A 25,653-nucleotide genomic window follows, 5' to 3' on the forward strand; every position below is an offset into this window, starting at 1 on the left:
CACACTGTGCTGCATTCCCACTCAGATAACGTCAGGGCACTGCTGCCCTCAACAGGACACTCTAGGCATTACAGCTACAGACTTGCCAGTGCGTGTGCGTGGGTGTGTGTGTGACTCTTACCGGTGTCTGAAAGCAGCAGTAGAGCTGAGTGAGGTACGGGTGGGAGCTGGCCAGTGACAGCACTCTCTTCTCTGTCATGGTGCACTCAACATCATCGTCCTGCAGAATTATGTCCTTCTTCAGCACCTTCACTGCAAACACCCGCTCACCGCTGTTCAACCGAGCCAGCATCACCTGAAATAGGAACACAGCACACACATGTTAATTACCGGTACCAAACTCTAGACCATCACACAGTCCATGGTGGTATTGCTCTATGGTGGATGTCTCACCTTGCCGAAGCTACCCTTCCCCAGCACCTGTAGGAAGGTGAAGTCAGAGATGCCCAGATGTCTGGTCTGCTGCTGAGGGGTTTCACTCTCTCTCCTCACACTGAGGGCCCGCTCCTGGCCCTGCACTCCAGTGGACTGGTGAACAACAGGATGAGCATTTAACTACTGAGTATGTTCATATTGGTATGTATGTATGTATGTACGTACAGTGGCTTCGAAAAGTATTCATACACCTTGACTTATTTTGTTGTGTTACAGCCTGAATTCAAAATGGATTAATTTTTTCTCACCAATCTCACCAATTTTCTCACCATTTTTTCTCACCAATCTACACACACTACCACATAATGAAAAAGTGAAAACATGATTACCAAAATGTTTGCACATTTATTGAAAATGAAATACTGAAATATCTAATTGACATATGTATTCACACCCGAGTCAATACTGTGTAGAAGTACTTTTGGCAGCAATTACAGCTGTGAGTCTTTCTAGGTAAGTCTCTAAGAGCTTTCCACACCTGGATTGTGCAACATTTGCCCATTGTTCTTTAAAAGAAAACAATCTTCAAGCTCTGTCAAATTGGTTGTTGATCATTGCTAGACCACCATTTCCAGATATTGCCATAGATTTTCAGTATGCTTGAAAACATGGAGAGTGGTACTCAGTAATGTGTTGTATTGGATTTGCCCCAAACATAACACTTTATATTCAGGACAAAAAGTGAATTACTTTGCCACATTGTTTGCAGTATTACTTTAGTGCCTTGTAGCAAACAGGATGCATGTTTTGGAATATTTGTATTCTATACAGGCAATCTTCTTTCCCATCTGTCAATTGGGTTAGTATTGTGGGCTAACTACAATGTTGTTGATCAATCCTCAGTTTCCTTCTATCACTCCCACTAAACTCTGTAACTGTTTTAAAGTCACCATTGGCCTCGTGAAATCCTTAACTGGGTTTCCTTCCTCTCCAGTAACTGAGTTAGGAAGGACACCTGTACCTTTCTAATGACTGGGTGTATTGATATACCATCCAAAGCGTAATTAAAAACATTACCATTATTTTTTTGTTGTTGTTGACCCATCGAACAATAAGTGCCGTTCTTTGTGAAGCATTGGAAATCCTCCCTGGTCTTTGTGGTTGAATCTGTGTATGAAATTCCCTGCTCGACTGAGGGACCTTACAGATAACTTATTACATTTTAAATTCAGGGTGTAACACAACTAAATGCAAAAAAGGTCAAGGGGTGTGAATACTTTCTGAAGGCACTGTATGTATGTATGTATGTATGTATGTATGTATGTATGTATGTATGTATGTATGTATGTATGTATGTATGTATGTATGTATGTATGTATGTATGTATGTATGTATGTATGTATGTATGTATGTATGTATGTATGTATGTATGTATGTATGTATGTATGTATGTATGTATGTATGTATGTATGTATGTATGTATGTATGTATGTATGTATGTATGTATGTATGTATATATATGTATGTCTTAATCTCTCTCTCCTCTCTCTCCTACCAGCGAATTGCGTTTGGAGAACCCCCCGGCCTGCAGGCCCATCTCTGCCAACTTGTTGGCCAGCTCCACACTGTTGACTCCACAGCTGGGTGCTACGTTGCCCTTACAGCGGATGTGCACGTTCATCTTACAGCCTGCAGAGGACAGACACACAATACACAGGAAGTACAGGTTAATAAGCCGTGCAGATTTCTACCTGTCCATAAACATCAGAGAGAAAGAGAGAGTATGAGAAATGAAAGAATCTTACTCTTGCAGTGTAGACCCTGTCTGACAAGGCCCCACAGTAGAGAACCACAGTGGTCACAGAAGGTGGGAGCCTTAAAGTTGTGGATGTTGAACTTGTGAGGGACGTTGATACTGAAGCCTTGGTTGGTGGTCTGTGAATGAGATTTCATCAGTATGTCACCCCATTGACCTAGGCTTGCTCAAGCAAACCATCATATGGCATCATAATTCATTAGCAAGTAATTATGCTACTTCTCAAAACATAAATGTTTTTCTTCACATACCAGTATATTAATAAGTCAAGTGTTAATAAGTCAATCTGTTTAGTTCCTATTTTTCTTCAGTGGTATGGTTTGTTCATATGTGTAGTAGACCGGGACATGAAACTTGAATGTTCAGTTTGAGACAAGTTCCCTAAAATGTCTTTAGTGTACTTGCAGAATATGTGTGATAATACTCAGTAGCTTGATGTTGTTGGCCCACACCTTTCTGCCTCACTGAACAGCTCAACACAAACAGCATCCTGGGCAGGGTCCCTGATAAACACACAGCTGCTGAATACATGTATGTTCATCATACGTCTAAGGTCTATCAGCTGTAACACAATGCACCTGTAGATCAGCCTATTTTGACTCTGGAATCCCCTGACATTTTTCACAGTGTATTTCAGGTAAAAAGACAACATTTTGTCTTTGCATTGTCAGAACACATTCCATTGATGAGGGGGTGGTTTTTTGGAGAATGCATGCAGGTGTGGGTGTCATAGTGATGACATGACAGAGCTGTTACAGCATTACTGTAGGGGATTAGGGATATGGTGATGAAGGTAAAATGGCTGGTCTCACCGGCTCCTTGACATGCTTCTTCATACGTGGACACACTGTGACAACCAACTGATGACATCGCTTGTGAACCACACACGTGCATACTGGGAAACAGACAGACAGAATGAAAACATGGAAACTAAACAGCAAACAATCAAACCATGTCTGTCGCTGATCCTTTCATTTAAAGAAAGAAACTCTGACAAAGGCTTCTTCCTGCTGAAACGTTGGTGATTCTAATCAATTGTTTGAGAGAAAGAGCACGATGCCAAATTATCTTAATGAAAGTGAACTTTAAACAGAGTGTTTGTGAGATGGAGGCCAGGCACCGTAAGTTGAGATGGAGGTTGGGTTCAGCAACTCTATAATAAAAGAGGTGTGAGAGCTCAGTCTCTGTGGAGTAGCACTTACTTCCTGTCTGAGTGGGCGGGTGGTCACAGAATGGTGTGAAGGAGAAAAGAGAGACAGAAAGCAGAAAGAAAGACCCAACAAAGGAAACCGTGTCAATTACCTTGGCATTGGTAGCCCTGCTTCCCAATCACACCCCTGTAACCAAAGACCTGACAATCAGAAATCATGCAAGGCATAATGTTTACATAATAAATAGATTGTAATGGGCTGTTTCTATTATACACAATTGACATTACAGTCACAGTTGGTGAACCACGTTAGATGAACTCTCTGAGGTAAGGGCAGTGGAGTGTGTGTGTGTGTGTGCCCTTACCAGATGAACTCTTTGCAGTGGAAGCAGAAGGTGGGCTGCCGTAGGAAGGTGGACATGAACTTGTGTCCGTTGACCTGATGGATCTTGCGTTTCACGGCCCCTTGCCTCTTCCTGTTGAACTGCTTGAACACCTTGGCCTTCCCCGTGGCGTCATCTGAGAACACAATGGGATGGAGGTCAGACAGACATGTTGAAATGAGTACACAACAAGCATATCACGGATGGTACGCGTGTGTGTGTGTGTATGTCTGGAGTCGTTTTTAAACGGACATTTTATTTGTGAGGTGCTGAAACCACAAGTATACAACAAAAACGTGCATGATGTGGAGTCCCAACACCTTAGAGAGAGAGAGAGATGGTGGTGTATTACAGCGAGTACGGCATTCAACTGTCAGATATTGACTGCTTTTGGTTGATTTGCTCGCCACAGCAACAAAAAAAAATAGTTATTTCTATTTAATGAACTAGGATATAAGACAACATGTCACTTGGTGCACCCCTAAGTGACACCATCCAGTCAGCCACTATCGTGGACCATCATTAAAGCTGAGCAGACGTAATGCGAGGGGAGTTTCCAAAGGGAAAGTACAGATCAGTGAGTTGTGGGCAGGTCTTGGTAGTTCCTGTATGAAGTCCCAGTTTGCCAACACTACTCATGGTCAAAAGCAGCCCTCCTACAGTGCTGAACCTTAACCCTGCATTTCCTTCCACATCACAATAACCCCCATAACAGTGTTGTGGCAACGCTAAACACATAGCAGAATAGAACAACACAGAAGAGTTAGGGTATGAGACGGAACATACAGCAATGCTGGGCAGTCACAAACAAACAAACACAGCAGCTAAATACAAACAGCAGCTAAACACAAACACACTAAGTTTGTTCACTGGGAAAACATACACATTCTACATGCTTATTGGAGCAGAGTTTGAAAACCAGTCAGAAGTTACAGCAGATAAAAAGGGAACTTGAGGGTGAGAGTTTGCTAAACACCACAGTAATTCAATGGATGGACCTTCTCTAAAGCATTCACGACCTATCCCAACCGTACACGTATCAGGGATCTTTAAAACAGATGTTTATGAGTTATATGATGATAAAGTGAGAGAAATGTGCAGCGCTCAGTGCAGTTATGATTTATACAGTGTATCGGTCAGATGCAGTTTAGATAAGGTCTTGATGATTTTCAGTGGTGAATTAACTATAACAGTGTACTGTACAAACTGCTAGAGGGGTTGTTCCTACTCAAAAAGCACAAGAAAGAGGACTGACACCCACCACTTCAGATTGTTCTGAAATCAATTATGTTGTTAGAAACAGATACGATTAGCATTCCTGCAACATAATTTTGTTGAAATATAATTTTATCTTTGAGAAATTAAGCTCATTATTTGCATCCAAATTGGCCATTTTAATTGATAGGATTCATATAATATTCTATAAATAAAGTACCTAACACCCGATTTGGACCAAACATTTTTTTCCCTAACAAGGAGAAGGACCTGAGGAATCCAAAACAATGGTCAAAGGCCAGCGACGGACTCTCCCCACCCCTCACCAATGCCATTCCAACAACCAGTATACAGCATCAATTTTCTATGTAGTATGAAGCTGCGGCTCAGAGTATTGTTTCTTCATCCTATGTAATATATTCTCAGTGAATTTGGTGAATTTTCTTTCCCCTTGTTCAGAGAAATTAGTAATTGAAGTTGTTAGGTTTATATCCCATCCTACATCCTGATATTACCAGGTTCTGACCACTAGATGGTGGTGTTCCATTTAAATGATTTAAATGATTTTCCAATCGTTTCATTCTGAACAGAAACATCCTTTTTTTCATTCCGTTCCACTGTTACGACCAGCAAAATAAAGTTCTGAACCAGTTCAAACCACAGAAAAAGGAACAATTTAGATAGTTCCTTTCTGTTCCTTTTTACATTTAGCTCAACATTAAATTGCTTCAATGGATAGAGAAGCTTGCTATGGAGCGGGCAAACGATGTACAGTTGAAGTCGGAAGTTTACATACACTTAGGTTGGAGTCATTAAAACTCGTTTTTCTACCACTCCACAAATTTCTTGTTAACCAACTATAGTTTGGCAAGTCAGTTAGGACATCTACTTTGTGCATGACAAGTTATTTTTCCAACAATTGCTTACAGACAGATTATTTAACTTATAATTCACTGTATCACAATACCAGTGGGTCAGACGTTTACATACACTAAGTTGACTGTGCCATTAAACAGCTTGGAAAAATCCAGAGAATTATGCCATGGCTTTAGAAGCTTCTGATAGGCTCATTTGAGTCAATTGGAGGTGTACCTGTGGATGTATTTCAAGGCCTACCTTCAAACCCAGTGCCTCTATGCTTGACATCATGGCAAAATCAAAAGAAATCAGCCAAGACCTCAGAAAAAAGTCTGGTTCATCCTTGGGAGCAACTTCCAAACGCCTGAAGGTACCACGTTCATCTGTACAAACAATAGTATGCATGTACAAACACCATGGGAGCACGCAGCCGTCATACCGCTCAGGAAGGAGACGCGTTCTGTCTCCTAGAAATGAACCTATTTTTGTGCGAAAAGTGCAAATCAATCCCAGAACAACAGCAAAGGACCTTGTGAAGATGCTGGAGGAAACAGGTTACAAAAGTATCAATATCCACAGTAAAACGAGTCCTATATCAATATAACCTGAAAGGCCGCTCAGCAAGGAAGAAGCCACGGCTCCAAAACCGCCATAAACAAAGCTAGACTACGGTTTGCAACTGCACATGGAGACAAAGATTGTAGTTTTTGGAGAAATGTCCTCTGGTCTGATGAAACAAAAATAGAACTTTGGCCATAATGACCATCGTTATGTTTGGAGGGAAACGGGGGAAGCTTGCAAGCCGAAGAACACCATCCCAACCGTGAAACACGGGGGTGGCAGCATCGTGTTGTGGGGGTGCTTTGCTGCAGGAGGGACTGGTGCACTTCACAAAGTAGATGGCATCATGAGGCAGGAAAATTATGTGGATATATTGAAGCAGCATCTCAAGACATCAGTCAGAAAGTTAAAGCTTGGTCGCAAATGGGTCTTCCAAATGGACAATGACCCCAAGCATACTCCAAAGTTGTGGCAAAATGGCTTAAGGACAACAAAGTCAATGTATTGGAGTGGCCATCACAAAGCCCTGACCTCAATCCTATAAAAAAATTGTGGGCAGAACTGAAAAAGCATGTGTGAGCAAGGAGGCCTACAAACCTGACTCAGTTATACCAGCTCTGTCAGGAGGAATGGGACAAAATTCACCCAACTTATTGTGGGAAGCCTGTGGAAGGCTACCCGAAACGTTTGACCCAAGTTAAACCATTTAAAGGCAATGCTACCAAATACTAATTGAGTGTATGTACACTTCTGACCCACTGGGAATATGATGAAATAAAAGCTGAAATAAAAGCTGAAATAAATAATTCTCTACTATTATTCTGACATTTCACATTCTTAAAATAAAGTGGTGATCCTAACTGACCTAAGGGCAGGGAATTTTTACTAGGATTAAATGTCAGGAATTGTGAAAAACTGAGTTTAAATGTATTTGGCTAAGGTGTATGTACACTTCCGACTTCAACTGTATATGCATTGGACAGACAAGTGTAGTGTAGGGTGCAACATGCGATTGAAATTTTGTGGTGAGGAGGGCGCTGGGCATCTTGTTGCTATGACATCTATTATCTGAGTTAGGCCCACAGAATTATACCTACAGAGGAACGTCTTCTGTGAAGGAATGTCTTTGAACTTCAGAAAGTTGGCTTAACTAAAGCTGGACCAGAGCTAGCCCTTGATAATGACTCAGTTCTATTAAATTACACATAATGTTGCTTAGAGTTTGAGAGCTAGACCAGAGCTAGCTAACAAGCTAGCTAACACGCTTGTGTGTACAGAGCGGCACCAGAATTAAAATAAAAACAAGTTTTACTTTTTTGTACTTAATAAATCCAATGTGAAATGTTATATTATACTTAACTAGCAATGAAAAAGTAAATCCATTGTTCTCAAATTAAAAATCTCTCTCCCTAATTTCTGAATATCGCCTGTAATGTCAGTAGCTACAGTAGACTATGCATGCTTTAGAGGGAGGGCAGGGAACAGGTTGCCTACACACTCACACTCTGGCAAGATTCTCAGCTGGCAGGCTTTGCATAGGCGCTTTGTTGCGTTTTCTTGTGGGACTAGGGGAAAAAAGGACGTTATTAACCGGTTCCCATGCTTTTAATATAACGGCCCTGTTCCGGAACAGTATAGATCACTTTCGTTCTTAGTTTTCGTTCTGTTCCTCCAAAAAAAAAAAAAAATCTGATTTTCGGTTCCCTGAATCCAACCCCTGCCAATAAGCAGTCTATTGACAAGGTATGTCAGCAACCCATGCTTTGGTTTTGTTGGCCACTGTTTCAAATGCTAACTTTGGGCTTTTTCCACCTTTTGTTGTGTTACAAAGTGGGATTAAATGCATTTAATTTTTTTTAAATTGCCAAAAATCTACACAAAACTCTGAAAAAGTGGAAGATTTTTAAAAATATTTTAATAAATAAATAAGACAGTAATATATCTTGATTAGATAAGTATTCCACCCCCTAAATCAATACATTTGAATCACCTTTGGCAGTGATTACAGCTGTGAGTCTTTCTGGGTACTGTAAGTCTCTAAGAGCTTTCCACATCTGGATTGTGCAATATTTACCCATTATTCTTTTCAAAATTCTTCAAGCTCTAACAAATTGGTTGTTGATCTTTGCTAGACAACCATTTTCACGTCTTGTCAAAACTGTAACTCAGCCACTCACAACCATTCACTGTCTTCTTGGTAAGCAGTTTAGATTTGGCCTTGTGATTTAGGTTATTGTCCTGCTGAAAGGTGAATTAATCTCCCAGTGTCTGGTGGAAAGTACACTGAACCAGGTTTTCCTCTAGGATTTTGCCTGTACTTGACTCCATTCCATTTATTTTTTTATCCTGAAAAACTCCTTAGTCCTTAACGATTACAAGTATACCCATAGTTTTCTCCTATCACATTTATTAAACTCTGTAACTCTTAAAAGGCACCATTGGCCTCATGGTGAAATCCCTGAGCGGTTTCCTTCCTCTCTGGGAACTGAGTTATCTTTGTGGTGACTGGGTGTATTGATACACCATCCAAAGTGTAATTAATAACTTCACCATGCTCAAAGGGATATTCAATGTCTGCTTTTTTTATGTACCTATCTACCAATATGTGCCCTTCTTTGCAAGGCATTGGAAAACCTCCCTAGTATTTTAATCTGTGTTTGAAATTCACTGCTCGATTGAGGGACCTTACAGAAAATTGTTTATGTAGGGTACAGAGATGATGAAGTCATTCAAAAAAAATCACCTTTAAAACGAATCACCTAATAGTAGGAATGGCACCATCTAGTGGTCAAAACCTGGTAATATCAGGATGTAGAATGGGACATAAAGCTAACAACTTCAATAACCAATTTCTCTGAGCAGAAAAAAAAACATCAACAATTTCACAGAGAATGCATAAGATAAGATGAAGAAACAATACTCCGAGCAGCAGCCCAATACTACTTGTCAAGCACAGAGAACTGATACTGTATACTCATTGTTGGGTTGGGATGGCCGTGGGATGGGGGGGTACGTGGGTGGTTTTTGACAATTTATTTAGATTACTCGTGTCTACTACTGTTAGAAAAAACATTTGGTCCAAATCGGATATTAGGTACTATATTTATTGAATATTATATGAATCCTACAAATAGCAACAACAAAAAATTATCAGAGGTCAAATTATATTTCAACAAAATAATATTGTAGGAATGCTAATCTTTTCTGTTTCTAACTACAGAAACGTTTTCGGAAAAATCTGAGATGTCTTGCTGAAATTAAATGGAACGACCCGGAGGGGAGTATGTCTGTCAGACAGAGAACAGAGGATAAAATATGAATGATTAAAGAAACAATGTTCTATCGGAAAGGAAACAAAGAAGTCGATAAGATTCCCATCAGTCAAAGCACCTGCAGTATGACTTACAGTAAGCCAGTCACACGACACGCATGCATGAACGCACACACAAACAGGTTTCTGTGATGCTGAATATCTGTGTCTGACAGCCTGTAAGTAATCAGCTGCATCAGGGGCTGTGTTAAAGCAGACAGACAATTAACTTTAGAGGGGGGAGGGACTTACTGTACATTATGTCAAACAGAACAAAGTGTTACTGAATATTTAAGGACTTGAAAGAATGTGTGCCATCTTAGTGTAAGAAAAATAAAAAGATACGAACAGAGAGGGAGGGAGATGGCAATACTATCTATGGATGAAATAGATAGATGGTTGGTGTGATATACACAATGAAAAATCCTTACCATCAATGAAGGAGCCATTGAGTGTTATGAGGATGAACACCTTGCCCTCTGGCTCCAGGTCCACCTGCACACAAACATAGGAGACTAGACATTAGACGAGACTACTCAATGAGTAAAAGCTAACCATGTGACTCCCAACCAACCAGGTAACTCCCAAACCAACATATGTAATGCAATATAACCTATATTTATTGTAGGGGAGATGGGGGTAAGTTGAGCCAAAGGGGTAAGTTGAGACACTATTTTTTTTCTAGGAAACCATACACAAATATTTAGGAAGAGACCGTCATTTCACGGAGGAAAAAAAACACATGGGAAAAGTGAGTTAACAGCTTTTCACCAAGTCAAATTAATTTATTGTGTTAGAGGTTTCATGATGCTGGTATCTAAATCAAAGTAGATCATTTTAAGATTGTGTTATACATCAGTCTGGGTCTCAAAGCTTCAATATGAGGTCCTAAACCTAGCATGAAAGTGCATCCTTGAAGTTGTGTGGGTTAAATGTTTGCCTTGGGGTAAGTTGTGCCATTGCAAGTTGAGCAAATAGATTTGTTTTTGTTTCCCAGGCGTAATGCAAGGCATTATCGCTGGGATATGAGGTAACAATAAAAGTGTACAAAAAAAGTACAAAGTGTTTGTTACAGTAGGTGTTAATAAGCCTAGTGACTGTGTTAAATTGTGTTTGGGAAATAAAGATAGACATGGTTTTTAAAAGGTAGTGGAACTATTTCTTCAGTAGAGGAATTTGTAGGTGACTTAACTTACCCTGTCCGGCGCTCAATTTACCCCATACCCGGGGTATGTTGTGCCAAGATACCTCTCTTTTTGGACAAGCTTGTTGTCAAAACTGTACGGTTTACATGAATTGTGATTATTTCCAGGGATACACAACATCCTGAAATACAGTATGTGTAAATATCTTCGTCAGAAAGAATAAAATCTTTCCCTTGACAGAGTGACTCAATGTAAAACATGGCTCAATTTACCCCACTCTCCCCTATGCAAGGTGTAGGGGGAGCGTGTTATAGGTATGTAAATGTGTGTAGACATGATGTTAGATCCTTGTTTAACATACCGGTATGTAGCGTGTAGGTGCGTGTGTTGTGAATGGTTGAGTGTGTATGTAATGTGGGGAGAATGTGAGCAATGTGGAAGAGAGACTAGAGAGCCAGTCCAGCTTGTTTAGCTAGCTTCAGTAAATGACACCCTGCTTCACTCAAAATAACATCTATCTCACACAGACATAGGCATTAGCATAAAGAAGACATACAGCCAGAGACAGACAATAGACATAAGACACAGTCAGAAACCTGAAGAGCTCCACTGCTGCAGAGGCCATGCACTAACCACTTCATTGAAACTGGGGTTACTTACAGCAAACTACAGACACTGTTCTAGTCAGACAGACCCCCCCCAATGGAAAATCTTGACAACCCACGACAAAAGTGACATGACTGGGCTGATACTGCAAGATCATCTCCATCCTGATTAAGTCATCTCTACCAGCCTGTCTCTCCATTCAATATTCTTGGTCAGTTATATCATTCTGTATTGCTATGAGGAGGGCATATCTCTAACATAACACATTCTACTGCTGAGGCTCAAACATAAGGACATGTAAAACCCCAGACTAAGTACACCATCAGATGTAAGATCATGATAATTCCACCTCTCTCTTTAACATGGCATCACCCTCCACACATCTTTCCTTTCCTGAGCACACACACCCTCATAAACTATTAGCCTGCTGTCACCCATTACTGTCCTGTTCTCTTTCTCTGAGAACGCTGGACCTGTGTCTTCAGGGAATCAACCGAGGCAAACAGAACTCCAGAATCAGATGAAGACAGAAGAGTTCAGACTAAATCAGGCTTTGATGCTGACACGACCATACTAAATTTAAAAAGCAGGAACTTTGTATGACTGAGTACCACATGGCAGTAAGGGGAAGTAATGTTTTTTCCGGGGGAGGAGCGATAGTTTCTGACAAACATTTACAGTTAAACTGAGTCTATTCCATCCACTTCTGCTTAAAAGCAGAGACAAGACTGTCAAGATGAACCTGAAGGATGGTTCAACACAGAACACTAATGAAGTCATCACAGGTGTAAAATTGTGGGTCTTAGTGGAATCTTCCCTCCAGTGTTAAGGCTGTGAGTGGGGTGTGAGAGGAGTGGGTGGATGGCACATACTGTAAGGCTGAGCCGCAGGCCCATGAGACAACAGATATGACTGCATGCTTCTATTTTGAGCTGCTCTCTTGAGGTTAAAGCCTCATACTGCTACTTGTTTAGATAAAGAAACCTATCCACCCATGTGTATGTGTGTGCGTGAGCCCTTAGATCAAAGACACTGAAATTTTGTGTTTAATATGCAACATTGTACTGATTAGAGAGGAACACCGATGAGAAAGTGCTGTCCTTGGCTCTGAACCAAGAGAAGCTATAAAACAAGGGAGATGAGATGAGATGGGAAAAGACTTGGGAGCTTTTGAGCATAAAGCAGACGGTGGGAAACCTTCAACAACAGTGGTGTGGGCGTGTGGAGGCCTGTGCCCTACTCTACACGTCATAGGTATAGGGCCCCAAGCACTTCATCTGAGAGTTAACGAAGCAAAACAAGTCTTAGTTCAGATCTTGAGCTGGAAGAAACGCACACCTGTTTAGGTTTTGGCTAGCGGAGTAGAACATTTGAAAAAGAAAAGGAGAGGTGCACGCGCTAGGAGCTCAGATACAATCATTTACTAACCAACATTTCGACAGCCAAGCTGTCTTCATCAGGGTATAATAACACCGCGGGTCACGTCGCTATATCGGCAGTGAACACGTCACCCTGGTCTCACAGTTCAGATCTATCAGATGAGTATTTTCAAGGCTGCATCTCGTAAGAGTGTGAAGCCAGGCTATGCACACATTTCTGCCAAACCTCACAGACACACCCACTGTACTTGACTCTGGCCTTCATTGGTTGGTTCCTGGTGGAAGCTTTACAAAAACAATCTAGCTCAGATTCTACTTTTCAAGAGGAGTGAGCTGTCTGTTAACAGCTTTTGGGCACCATGACACAGATTTGTTTTTGAGTATGGCAGACCACTGTATTGCATGACCATGCGAGATAATAAGAAGGCCAGATAGCCACTGGAGGGCGTTGAGTCTCAAGGCGCACATACGTTACCAGATCGACCTGTCCCAGGCATGTACAAGTTCAGGTTACACACCAATCACATTTTTGTTTACTCCTCTAGGACCTGAAAGTAAACCAGATGAGCGAAACTGTTGCAGAGGGAAATTCTCTCTCCAGTGACAGACAAATTCCAAACCAGTAGTAGCCTACTATGGTATACAGAGGGTGTAACCTCGAAAGCAACACACATCAACCAAAGACAAACGTGAAGAGTAATACCAGCTCTTGATACCATCAGATTAACATCTGTATATGACATGCCCTAAGATAGGGTATTATCATACTTCAGCTTGTTTGTACATGCAAGTCACAGGAATTAGATTAGTTGTGGTTTCCAGCATACTTTACAATGCAATACTTAACATGACAGATGCATAGTTAGCATGACAGAGGCATGTGTGGTTATTATTGTTATCTATCAACAATGACAAGCCACCGGGGTCTGACAACTTGGATGCAAAATTACTGAGGATAATAGCAGACAATATTGCAACTCCTATTTGCCATATCTTTAATTTAAGGCCTACTAGAAAGTGTGTGCCTTCAGGCCTGGAGGGAAGCAAAGGTCATTCAGCTACCTTAGAATAGTAAAGCCCCCTTTACTGGCTCTAACAGCCGACCAATTAGCCTGTTTCCAACCCTTAGTAAAATTTTAGAAAAAAATTGTGTTTGACCAGATACAATGCTATTTTATAGTAAACAAATTTACAACAGACTTTCAGCATGCTTATAGGGAAGGACATTCAACAAGTACAGAACTTACACAAATTACTGATGAATGGCTGAAAAAAATTGATGATAAAAATATTGTGGGGACTGTTTGTTAGACTTCAGTGCAGCTTTTGACATTATCGATCATAGTCCGCTGCTTGAAAAACGTATGTGTTATGGCTTTACACCCCCTGCTATATTGTGGATAAAGAGTTACCTGTCTAACAGAACACAGAGGGTGTTCTTTAATGGAAACCTCGCCAACATAATCAATTTAGAATCAGGATTTTCCCAGGGCAGCTGTCTAGGCCCCTTACTTTTTTCAATCTTTACTAACCACATGCCACTGGCTTTGAGACAGTGTCTATGTATGCAGATGACTCAACACTATACACGTAAGCTACTACAGCGACTGAAATGACTGCAACACGTAAGAGCTGCAATTAGTTTCAGAATGGGTGGCAAGGAATAAGTTAGTCCTAAATATTTCAAAAACTAAAAGCATTGTATTTAGGACAAATCATCCACGAAACACTGTACTTCAACTAAAATCTTGTAATGAATAATGTGGAAATTTAGCAAGTTAAGGTGACTTAACTGCTTGGAGTAATCCTGAATTGTAAATTGTCATGGTCAAAACATATTGATACAAAAGTAGCTAAGATGGGGAGAAGTCTGTCCATAATAAAGCGCTGCTCTGCCTTCTTAACAACACTATCAACAAAGCAGGCACGACAGGCCCTAGTTGTGTCACACCTGGACTACTGTTCAGTCGTGTCATCATGTGCAATTGGCTCGGAACAGGGCAGCACGGATGACCCTTAAATGTAGACGGGGAGCTAACAACGATATGCATGTCAATCTCTTGACTTCATCACTAGTTGTTTTTGTAAGAAGCGTTGACAAGCTGAATGCACTGAGGTGTCTGTTACAAGCTGAATGCACTGAGGTGTCTGTTAAACTACTAGCACACAGCTTGGACAGCCATGCATACCCCACAAGACATGCCACCAGAGGTCTCTTCACAATCCCCAAGTCAAGAACAGACTATGGGAGGTGCACTTTACAACATACAGCCATGACTGCATGGAACTCTATTCCACATCAGGTAACTCATGCAAGCAGTAGAATCAGATGTAAAAACAGACAAAAACATCTTTATGGAACAGCGGGGACTGAAGAGACACACACACACATACTCACACACACGCTAGAACACGCACTCTACACAAACGTACATTGTAATATTGTTCTATGGTGGTATTATACATGTTGTATTGTAGATATGTAGTGGATGATGCAGGTCGACCAGAAGAATCTTGTGTTCCATGGCTCCTGGCATCAGTTTATCAACATACAGTACATTATGGAATGTGTATGGGGCTTTTCTATAAACTAGGGTACCAGTGAGGATTTCCTACACTGAACAACTTGTTACAACTGTTGATAAATCACTGATAATAATCTGCCAACCTTTTTCATGTAATTACATTAAGATATAAGGGGCATCATAGCCATGGTCAATAAAATTCACAAGTTTTTTAACCCTTTATCGTGGTTGGTGTCTTGAAAAATCGTGTTTTGTGACATAAAACAGGACCTTTTCTGTCCTTGCATTTACGGCATGTAAATTGTTATATCATATTAAGCATTAATAAGTTAAATAAGACATTCAACTTGAACCCCTAAGAATCCTGGATCTCACTTTCAGACAGATCTTAGAAATGCAGTGCAACTACATTTACATCTATTATTGGGTGCAAAGAGTTTACAGGCACACAAATCGAAAATAATGTAGGCTATACATTTCAAAATCGAATGCTTCTAACCAAAAGAGTCACCTTACCTTAATACTTAGAACCTAAACTGATACTGTCATTGACGTGGTTCTTCAATAATTATGCAAAATACTTGTTGGATGAACATTTGGTGTGCAGCTGATTAGTTAAGCCATGATATTTGCACACATCATCATCTGATCCAGGAAGGAATTTTCCAATTGAGAGTCAAGTGATGAACAGCTGTTGTGATGGTGCATGCGATGAAACAACAGCCCAAGTGCTGGAGAAAAAAAAGGTGTTTCTGAGGAATGTCCAGAATATGCTGTGGAAGACAGTTGTGCCTTATTCCACATTGGATCTAATATCCTTAGCAACTGACATTGATCCTCTGTTGTTGTCTGCTTGATAAACAGTAGTGTCTTCTTAGATTTAAAAGAAAAAGCATCAGGTTATACTTATGAGTTCATGTTTCTCAGTCAGCTTCATATGTTTTTGTGCCTCGGATTGGACACCAAGTCTACTGCTTGCACCCAACGCTATTCCTATTCATTATTCTGGATATAATGACAACAAATGACATAGTCTAGTGGGCTTCTTCACAACTTGATCTGGTAATGAAATAACATGACAAATACATTTTGGTTTCTATGTTACACCTGCAATATGCAAGGACCTTGAAGTAGCCTAAGCTACTGTACTTTAACTTGAATTTGGAGCTCAGAAATTCAAGTAGGCTACTGGAATAGGCCTACCTTGAAAATCAGACATTTCCTCAATATGGTGCTTGAAAAGTTATTGTAATTACTGGTCGCTTATATTAATCTGTGAATTCATTTTTTTTTAACCCTTTATATGTGAGAAATGAGGTCACTCATTTGTTTCCCACCGGTTCATTTGAAGGGTGTTGCGCTACTCCGCTGTGGTAAAACCACGTGTGGTTATTATGACGACATCTAATGTTGGCTTCAAGTTGGCATTCCATATAAATAGGGGAACTGTTTTTTTTGGGGAACTGGTATTGGGGCACTTTCTCATTATAAAAACAGCGATGGTGAGGTTAAGGCTACCACTATCCATGGCCTGCGTCAGCCACATAGGCTACAGTCAGGCAATGTCCACATTATTCTCACATATTTTAGAATGTAATAATAATTTGAGTATCAATACATTGACAAATATTAATTTTCACAGTCTGCTGCCTCAGTTTGTATGATGGAAATTTGCATATACTCCAGAATGTTATGAAGAGTGATCAGATGAATTGCAATTAATTGCAAAGTCCCTCTTTGCCATGCAAATGAACTGAATCCCCCCCAAAATGTCCACTGCATTTCAGCCCTTCCACAAAAGGACCAGCTGACATCATGTCAGTGATTCTCTCATTAACACAGGTGTGAGTGTTGACGAGGACAAGGCAGGAGATCACTCTGTCATGCTGATTGAGTTCGAATAACAGACTGGAAGCTTCAAAAGGAGGGTGGTGCTTGGAATCATTGTTCTTCCTCTGTCAACCATGGTTACCTGTACGGAAACACGTGCCGTCATCATTGCATTGCACAAAAAGGGCTTCAAAGGCAAGGATATTGCTGCCAGTAGGATTGCACCTAAATCAACCATTTATCGGCTCATCAAGAACTTCAAGGAGAGCGGTTCAATTGTTGTGAAGAAGGCTTCAGGGCGTCCAAGAAAGTCCAGCAAGCGCCAGGACCGTCTCCTAAAGTTGATCCAGCTGCGGGATCGGGGCACCACCAGTACAGAGCTTGCTCAGGAATGGCAGCAGGCAGGTGTGAGTGCATCTGAATGCACAGTGAGGCGAAGACTTTGAGGATGGCCTGGTGTCAAGAAGGGCAGCAAAGAAGCCACTTCTCTCCAGGAAAAACATCAGGGACAGACTGTTATTCTGCAAAAGGTACAGGGATTGGACTGCTGAGGACTGGGGTAATGTCATTTTCTCTTATGAATCCCCTTTCCGATTGTTTGGGGCATTTGGAAAAAAGCATGTCCGGGGAAGACAAGGTGAGCGCTACCATCAGTCCTGTGTCATGCCAACAGTAAAGCATCCTGAGACCATTTATGTGTGGGGTTGCTTCTCAGCCAAGGGAGTGGGCTCACTCACAATTTTGCCTAAGAACGCAGAAGACCTAAGAATGAAACACAAATTCTGACAAACTCCAAGCATTGATTATGCAAGAATGGGCTGCCATCAGTCAGGATGTGGCCCAGAAGTTAATTGACAGCATGCCAGGGCGGATTGCAGAGGTCTTGAAAAAGAAGTGTCAACGCTGCAAATATTCACTCTTTGCATCAACTTCATGTAATTGTCAATAAAAGCCTTTGACACTTATGAAATGCTTGTAATTATACTTCAGTATTCCATAGTAACATCTGACAAAAATATCTAAAGACACCGAAAGCAGCAAATTTTGTGGAAATTTGCATTTGTGTCATTCTCAAAACTTTTGGCCACGACTGTAGTACTAGGCCTATCTTGTTGTATAAGTGGAGTTACGGGCCAATTTGTATATATATTCACTTTTATTCCTCTAAGTACACATGTGGAACTGCATGAAAATCATTTTTATTTCAAACCATTTAGAAATGTTGTGACATGGGACCAATTATTTACAGGAATACCTGTAAATGCAAAATCCCCAAAAGTTCCAAGGGAACTACTAAAGAGTTTAAAAAAAGCAAGATCTGTGTATTTCGACTCCCTTTAATGACTGTATGTGTCTTACAGTCTGACTATATTAATTAAGCTTTTATCCCGAATTGCCAAGAGGATAAAAGTGTGTCAGTCAGGCAAGCATGTCAACCACATCCCTAACCATCCTCACAGTGCCAACTGCCCAGGACTTAGCTACTCACCCATCCTTCAAAAGTCTCTTCTGTGTTCAAGGTTTTCATCAGGTCCTCAAATTGAAATGTGCAGTTAGCAACAAAATCGTCATACCCTATGGGTGCATCGTGAAATACAGCCAACTCTATATGCTTGCCGTCGTTGACATTGAGGCAGAACTCTTCGTTGTAAGTTGGCATATTGGTTTTCTGCTTTGTATGCGTCTGTCCAATTTTGTACTCGTCCACCTTTATCACAATGTAAGGGTCCAAAGTGGGAGCTGTTTTGTTGAACATTGTAGAATGGCGAAGGGAAAAAGTAGTTGGTTTGAGGTCCAACGCCTCACCAATTCTAAGCTTTAGATACCCGTTGAACTTCATAATATTGTTCCTCTAAAAAAAAAAAAAACGTCTACAACCTCAAAGTAAAAACAATATACTTAACTAAAATTAAAAATACGCTATGGATTTAACATGCATGCAAAGCATTCTTATTTGCTGATATAATTTCTAAAGAATACACATCAATATCGTTGACTGAATTGGAGTCCAATGTTGCGTCCTAAAGCGATTCGAACGCGTTGCTCTTGTCATTTGCCATCTTCAGGTGATGCGTTCTCACAGTGCTCTTGACCCTTGGTCCTGAGCACTTTCCTGGTCAAATGTGTGTCCTTGCCTTCCGAAACACCCCAGCTGAAGTAAACTAAAACAGAAAGCTCGGCACGTCTCGAATAACGACCTTCTTCAAAGAAGTTCCGTAAAAAGGAAGTAGCATACCAGAAGTAGCAACAATGATTTCCCTGTAAAGTTTCTTCTTTCTCAGTGTGTTTACATTTTGTTCTGACAAATTTGATTGCTACCTGCATGCAACTGTAAAAGGTCTTGCCAATATGTGTTAGAGATTGTAGTCTCCTCGGTTACTGTCAATGATTAATATAATACTGTTAGAAAGTACATTACGACTATAACTACCATGGTGCACCGCTGTGCTTACGGTTGCCTCAAAGCATGCAGGTATCAAAATGACTCACCTGTCCTGAGCAGATATAGTGCCTTCAGAAAGTATTCATACCCATTGACTTATTCCACATTTTGTTGTTACATCCTGAATTCAACATGTATTAAATATATTATTTTTTCTCTCCCATCCATCTAGACACAATACCCCATAATAGGAAGTGAAAACATGTTTTTAGAAATGTTTGCAAATGTATTAAATTAGATGTATAATTTACATAAGTATTCACACCCCTGAGTCGTGTTAGAATCATCGTTGGCAGCGAGTCTTTCTGGGTAACGTTAAATCCAAACATAACGCTTTGTATTCATGACATGAAGTTCATTTATTCGATTTTTTTTCAGTTTTGCGTTAGTGCCGTATTGCAAACAGGATGTTTGTTTTGCAATATTTTTATTCTGTACAGGCTTCCTTCTTTTCACTCTGTCATTTAGGTTAGTATTGTCGAGTAACTACGTTGTTGATCCATCTTCAGTTTTCTCTTATCACAGCCATTAATCTCTGTAGCTATTTTAAAGTCGCAATTGGCCTCATGGTGAAACGGATATTCAATTATCTGTTTATTTGTACCCATCAACCAAAAACCTCCCTAGTCTTTGTGGTTGAATCTGTGTTTGAAATTCACTGCTTGACTGAGGGACCTTACAGAAATTGTATGTTTGGCGAACAGAGATGAGGTAGTCTTTCAAAAATCATGTTAAACACTCATTGCATACATTAGCTTTTAATTAAATTAATTTGTAATAATTTCGAAAAACATAATTCCACTTTGACATTATTGGGTATTGTCTGTAGGCCAGTGACACAAAATCTCAATTGAATTCATTTTAAATTCAGGCTGTAACAATAAAATGTGGAATACTTTCTGAAGGCATTGTAAATAAATAATCAAATAGCACCCTCTTGTGATGAACAGAGAGTGTGAATAACTCGAGCTACACATTCTTAATTAAACTTCACACTTAGCTTGCAGGCTCCATTCTGAGTATTTAGCTATCTAGTCTCAGTAGTTCATCCCTGAGGTCTTTTGTACAGTTCTTGTGTGAGAAAAATCCTAGCTCACCTGGCACAGCTGTGAAGATCTAAACGCACATGGCCATGAGCTGCAAGACATAGGATAAACAACGAGGCTTTTAATGTGAATTAAAAGGATGGGAGATGTGGAGTTGATTTATGCTGAGTTCTAATAATGAAAAGGCATGAGAGTTTTCTTCTGAGAGCCTCAGAGGACCTATAACCTATAAAAGTCACCAGCAACCACAAATTATGACCTTGAAACTCATGTATTGGTCCTAACTCCCCTCCAGTCTTAACCCTACTTGCACCCTCTGTCTCTGAATATCTTCATCTGACACACTCACTCTCCCTCTGCCCTCATTTCCAAACTCCCTTGACCCCACTCTCTGTGGGTCTCCATTTTTTTCACATTTGGTGCAAACTGTCATTCTTTTCTCTCTCTTGTTCTCTCTATTTCTCTCCCCTCTGTCTATCTCTCTCTATGTGGTGTGCTTTAGGGGAGTTTAGTCCATCCATAAATGTCATGATCAAAGTCTGGTTGTTATTAGTGTTAGACATGACCTCTCACCCTTCTCTGCCAAATGTCAGCGCCCCACATCTCTCTCTTTCAGCTGCTTCAAATAAAGAGGCCACATCCCAGGGAAGAGAGGTGGTCGTAAAAGGCAAAGCTTTTAACACAGCTCTTACACATCTCAGGGATAAAGGCTGTCATAAACAACAGCTTTTACCTGCCCTTATAAAAAGAGGAGAGTGATGAGATAAAAGTGACAGATAGGATAGTGTGGGTTCATCTGTTTCACAATGATCACCACAGAATGACTAACCTGAATACAGATGTATTTGTATATTGTAGGTGTCAGTGTGTTCAGTCAGACATAAAAACATTACAGAAAGAGATATGTCTTCATTTTTTTATTTAACCAAGCAAGTCAGTTAAGAACATATTCTTATTTACAATGACGGCCTACACTAGCCAAACCCGGACAACACTGAGCCAATTGTGCGCCACCCTATAGAACTCCCAATCACAGTCGGTTGTGATACAGCCTGGATTCGAACTAGGGTGTCTGTAGTGAAGCCTTAAGCACTGAGATGCAGTGCCTTAGACCACTGCACCACTCAAGAGTTCATTGAAATGGCATTCAGGGACAAAAATGTGCTAATACATCATGGTGGTCTTTAACAATCCCTTGTGAAAATGTTCATTTCAGGTATTCACATTCAATTCATCCATTGTCTGTGAGTAACCATTCCTCACTTTCATTATTTCCATGAAATATTGGTTTTCATTGCATGGTTTGTGGAGCATTACACCTTTCTGTCCAGCAGAGGGCAGGCTAAGACTGCTGTTGAACTCAAGTGTTGATTTGATAGCCATCTTCCTCTGTTTCACTGGTGACATCCATGGCAAGCATTTTTACGATCATGGAGGATGATTTGTTTGGTCTCCCTGTTTTCCCAACTGTTCCTGTCTCTCTCTCCCCCCTACTTTTCATCCCTTTCCACACTCTCCTCTCTACAGCTGTTGCCTAGCCCAAATCAAGAGTTATCACACACTACAGACATGTGAACTCAAACGCATGTTCTGGTGTGTACTCCACAAACACACAAAAACGGCATGTTAACGTTCTTGTACACATTAACAGAGAAGCAGCTACCACAACTCAGCTGTATCACAGTGTAGGGTATTCATTGGAATGACTAAAGTAACTGCCACCTGTAGTGCTTCCACATTTCCTTTCACCGTCCACAGATTTCCACTTCTGTAACCCGGGACAGCTCTATTCTCTGGCTCCCTGCCCAGGTACACTCTATAGCTGCAGCTAATGAACCATAGCATTGGTGCTAAACAAGACAACAGGGAATATGGGTAATATGGGCCAGGTATGGTGAGCTCCATTCCCAGCCCTCTGTATGTGAGTGTTGACCCCGGTAAGGAAAGGCCCAAGGGGCTAGGATACAAACACCATGCCTCCCACATCAACCCCCTCAACCCGAACCCAATTACCTCCATCACATATAGGGGCATTGCCTCAACACCATACCCCATCAGCCCCCTCATGTTTGATAAGACTAGAGAGAACTGAAGTCCTGAATACAGAATCAAATGTTATGTCACATGTTTTGTAAACAAGAGATGGAGACTAACAGTGAAATGCTTACGGATCATTTTCCAACAATGCAGAGTTTTTTTAACGTGTTTTTATTTAACCTTTATTTAACTAGGAAAGTCAGTTAAGAGTTAAGAGTTAAAGATAAAGTTTTTAAAAATATAATAGAAAGTGGTACGAGGAATAAGTACACAGTGAATAACAATAAGTAAAATTAACATGGCTATATACAGTACAGGGAGTACCGGTACCAAGTTGATGTGCAGGGGTACGAGGTAATTGAGGTAGCTATGTACATATAGGTAGGGGTAAAGTGACTAGGAAACAGGATAGATAATAGACTGAGCTGTAATAGCAGTGTATGTGGAGCAGTAGCTTATGCGGTGTGTGTGTGTGGCGTCAAATGTATGTGTGCGCATGTTATGTGTGTGTGGGCGTATGTAGTGTGTGTTTGTGTGTAAGTATGTGTGAGAACCAGGCCAAATAAGCTGATATGTAATCCACCATCAGTGTCACTCTTTCCTATTCACTGTCCTCACAGGGCTATAAACAGAGATAAAGCTATATGATAAACCAGATTATAAACTGGGTGGTTTGAGCCCTGAATGATGATTGTCTAAAAACCGTGGTCTATCAGACTGTATACCCTGGGTATGAATAAATATTTATTTTTACTGTTCAAATTGCGTTTGTAATCCGTTTATAATAGCAATAAGGCACCTCAGGGTTTGTGGTATATGGCCATGTACTCCACGTTGTGTCGTGCATAAGAACAGCCTTTATCCGTGGTATATTGGCCATATACACCACACCCCCTCGTGCCTTATTGCTTAAGTAAACCCTATAAAAAGCTAATTTGGTTGAATGCAACTTGGGGTCAACATTGGACGACAGTAACATTTATTTTGGGGATAATTTGTTCTTGTAAGAACATACTTTGCAGAACTAAGTCAATGTATGTTTGCCCTCCTCTAGCTTTTGCACCTCTTAGTTTGCTTCTTCACCTGCAAAATAAAACAAGCAGTCCTTTAGATGAAATGAGGGGAGAACCAGCATGCCATAAATCAGTCGTAAAAGCTGATTTGGTGCTAAGTGTTCCTTTATTTACATGCGCATATTTCATACCAGCCCTCTGCCACTGGGAAATGTGACACCTTCATATTTGCAGGTTTAGAATGGATGGAGAGAGACAGAGAAAGTTTGTCCCAATCAGGGTGCATTTGACTTCACTATCCTACTTTATCATTCCTTCCAACCTTTTTGGAGTAGGGTCAGAGAGCGAGTTCTGTGTTTTCTATTTCAGGTTTATTATGGGGAGACATGCAGACTGTGTGTGAATAGTACTATAGTAGATGTAATAACATAAGTTATGGGGGTGAGAGAAGACAGGATATGGAAATCTAGACTGGTAGACAGAGAGATGTAGAGGAAGGGAAGGAAGGAGAACGCGAGAGAGAATGAGGTTGTGAAAAGCAGAGGAATGTGTGAATGTGAGACTGGGCCGTCCTGTGTGGGACAGCAGAGCGGAGCGGGGGAGTGGGGTTCTATGTCACAGCTCCTCCTGGGTAATTGGCTCCAGATGCGGGGTAGCGTGGCCTCTGCGCCAGCGAGGCGTCATTGCCGCATTAAGGGCTCAGTGTAGGGCTGAGGGGATCGGGGGGAGAGGCGTGCACCCCCCCTTCCCAAAAACAGAGTCTGCTCAAATCCCCATACTGTGCTGCTGACCATTGCGCTCCCCTTTTTAGCCGATCTCCCCCACCTCCCCGTCTAAATCAGCTATGAGCTGTTGGAGGCCAACACTCTGCTCTAAATGTAGTAAACAAATCATTGTTCTCTCCTGCTCTAGTGTTTCTGTGGAGTTATATGGAATTATCTTGACCTCTTTCTTCTTAAACTATAGTACGCACTACACATTCCCTAGCAGGAGTTTGTGTGTTTGTCACTATGGAGACCGCATTGTTTGAATCAGTTTATCCTACGTTATTGTGCTGCTATTGTGTCAACCAAAACTGCAGTGAGAAAGAGAAAAGTGATCAACATGGAACTTAATTCTACTGCCAAGGCTTCAAAGACATGCTGTTGACATTTGGTTGGCGTTAAGCGGTGAACTCAGCATTGTCTATCTGTTTCAGTGATTGATAAAGCACTTGAAAGGACAAATAGGGGAAGTGCACTTTATCGAGCAGAGCCCTGACATCTAGTGGTGAAGGCCCTGCTACATTCTAGTCAGTATAATAAGGATGAAGACCACTACACAGAGCCCTTCAACCACAACAGCCACAAAGAAAATGACAATTGCAGAAGATTGCTGTGTGATTGGTGTGTTTTCAAGCTCTTTACACAAGACACTGCCTGTTGCACTGTGAGAAAATAATGTTGGCTTCTTTCAGCTTTACCTTCTTCCATGTAGGCTTTTGTGATCAGCGTATGTCACTCACTTAACAAAGAGGTAGTTTTGAAAAGCTCTGTGGCCATGAATCTTCCATAAATTACACCGCAGGAGCCTGCTGGCAAACTCACATACACAGTTAACTGAAAGTGCTAATTCTTCACCCTATAGTGTGTGTGCGCGTATAGGTGTGTGTGTGTATACTGTATGTGTGTGAAGTGCACATGTGTGCGGGTGCATGTGTGAAGTGATTAATATGATTGGAGTGGTGTGAATGAGGGGACATCTGTGGTGTTAAGAGTCCTCAGAGTGAGGAATATTCTTAGTGTGACGTGAAAAGCATGGCTAGTGATAGACCATGTAAATCGATTGGGGTTAAAGAAGTGGTCTGTGGGATGGAAAGGAGCAAGGAGTGGTTAGAGGGAGCAGGCTGACATAGTGACGATGAAAAAACCCTTCATATCTGTTGGCACTGTCACATAACATTACAGATCTATTATAGTATT

At 40.9% G+C, this 25,653-nt stretch overlaps 1 protein-coding gene across 4 annotated transcripts in view; it reads right to left on the bottom strand.

Moving 5' to 3' along the window:
• LOC112261709 (protein kinase C eta type) overlaps positions 1–19,898 on the bottom strand; it is a 33,613-nt gene extending 13,715 nt beyond the window's left edge. The window contains exons 1-9 of one of the 4 annotated variants that reach the window (XM_024437281.2): positions 19,848–19,898; positions 10,100–10,163; positions 3,707–3,860; positions 3,494–3,528; positions 3,004–3,086; positions 2,181–2,310; positions 1,931–2,064; positions 394–528; positions 122–295 (exon numbers count right to left, since the gene is read on the bottom strand). In XM_024437281.2, coding sequence (XP_024293049.2) covers positions 122–295; positions 394–528; positions 1,931–2,064; positions 2,181–2,310; positions 3,004–3,086; positions 3,494–3,528; positions 3,707–3,860; positions 10,100–10,163; positions 19,848–19,883 — 945 coding nt within the window. In that variant the 5' untranslated portion in view covers positions 19,884–19,898. The other 3 variants (XM_042330008.1, XM_024437282.2, XM_024437280.2) reach the window with 3 other exon arrangements.
• Between the last annotated feature and the right edge of the window lie 5,755 nt (positions 19,899–25,653).

Source organism: Oncorhynchus tshawytscha, linkage group LG11 (genome assembly GCF_018296145.1).
Source record: "Oncorhynchus tshawytscha isolate Ot180627B linkage group LG11, Otsh_v2.0, whole genome shotgun sequence".
In the NCBI taxonomy this organism is placed as follows: Eukaryota; Metazoa; Chordata; class Actinopteri; order Salmoniformes; family Salmonidae; genus Oncorhynchus; species Oncorhynchus tshawytscha.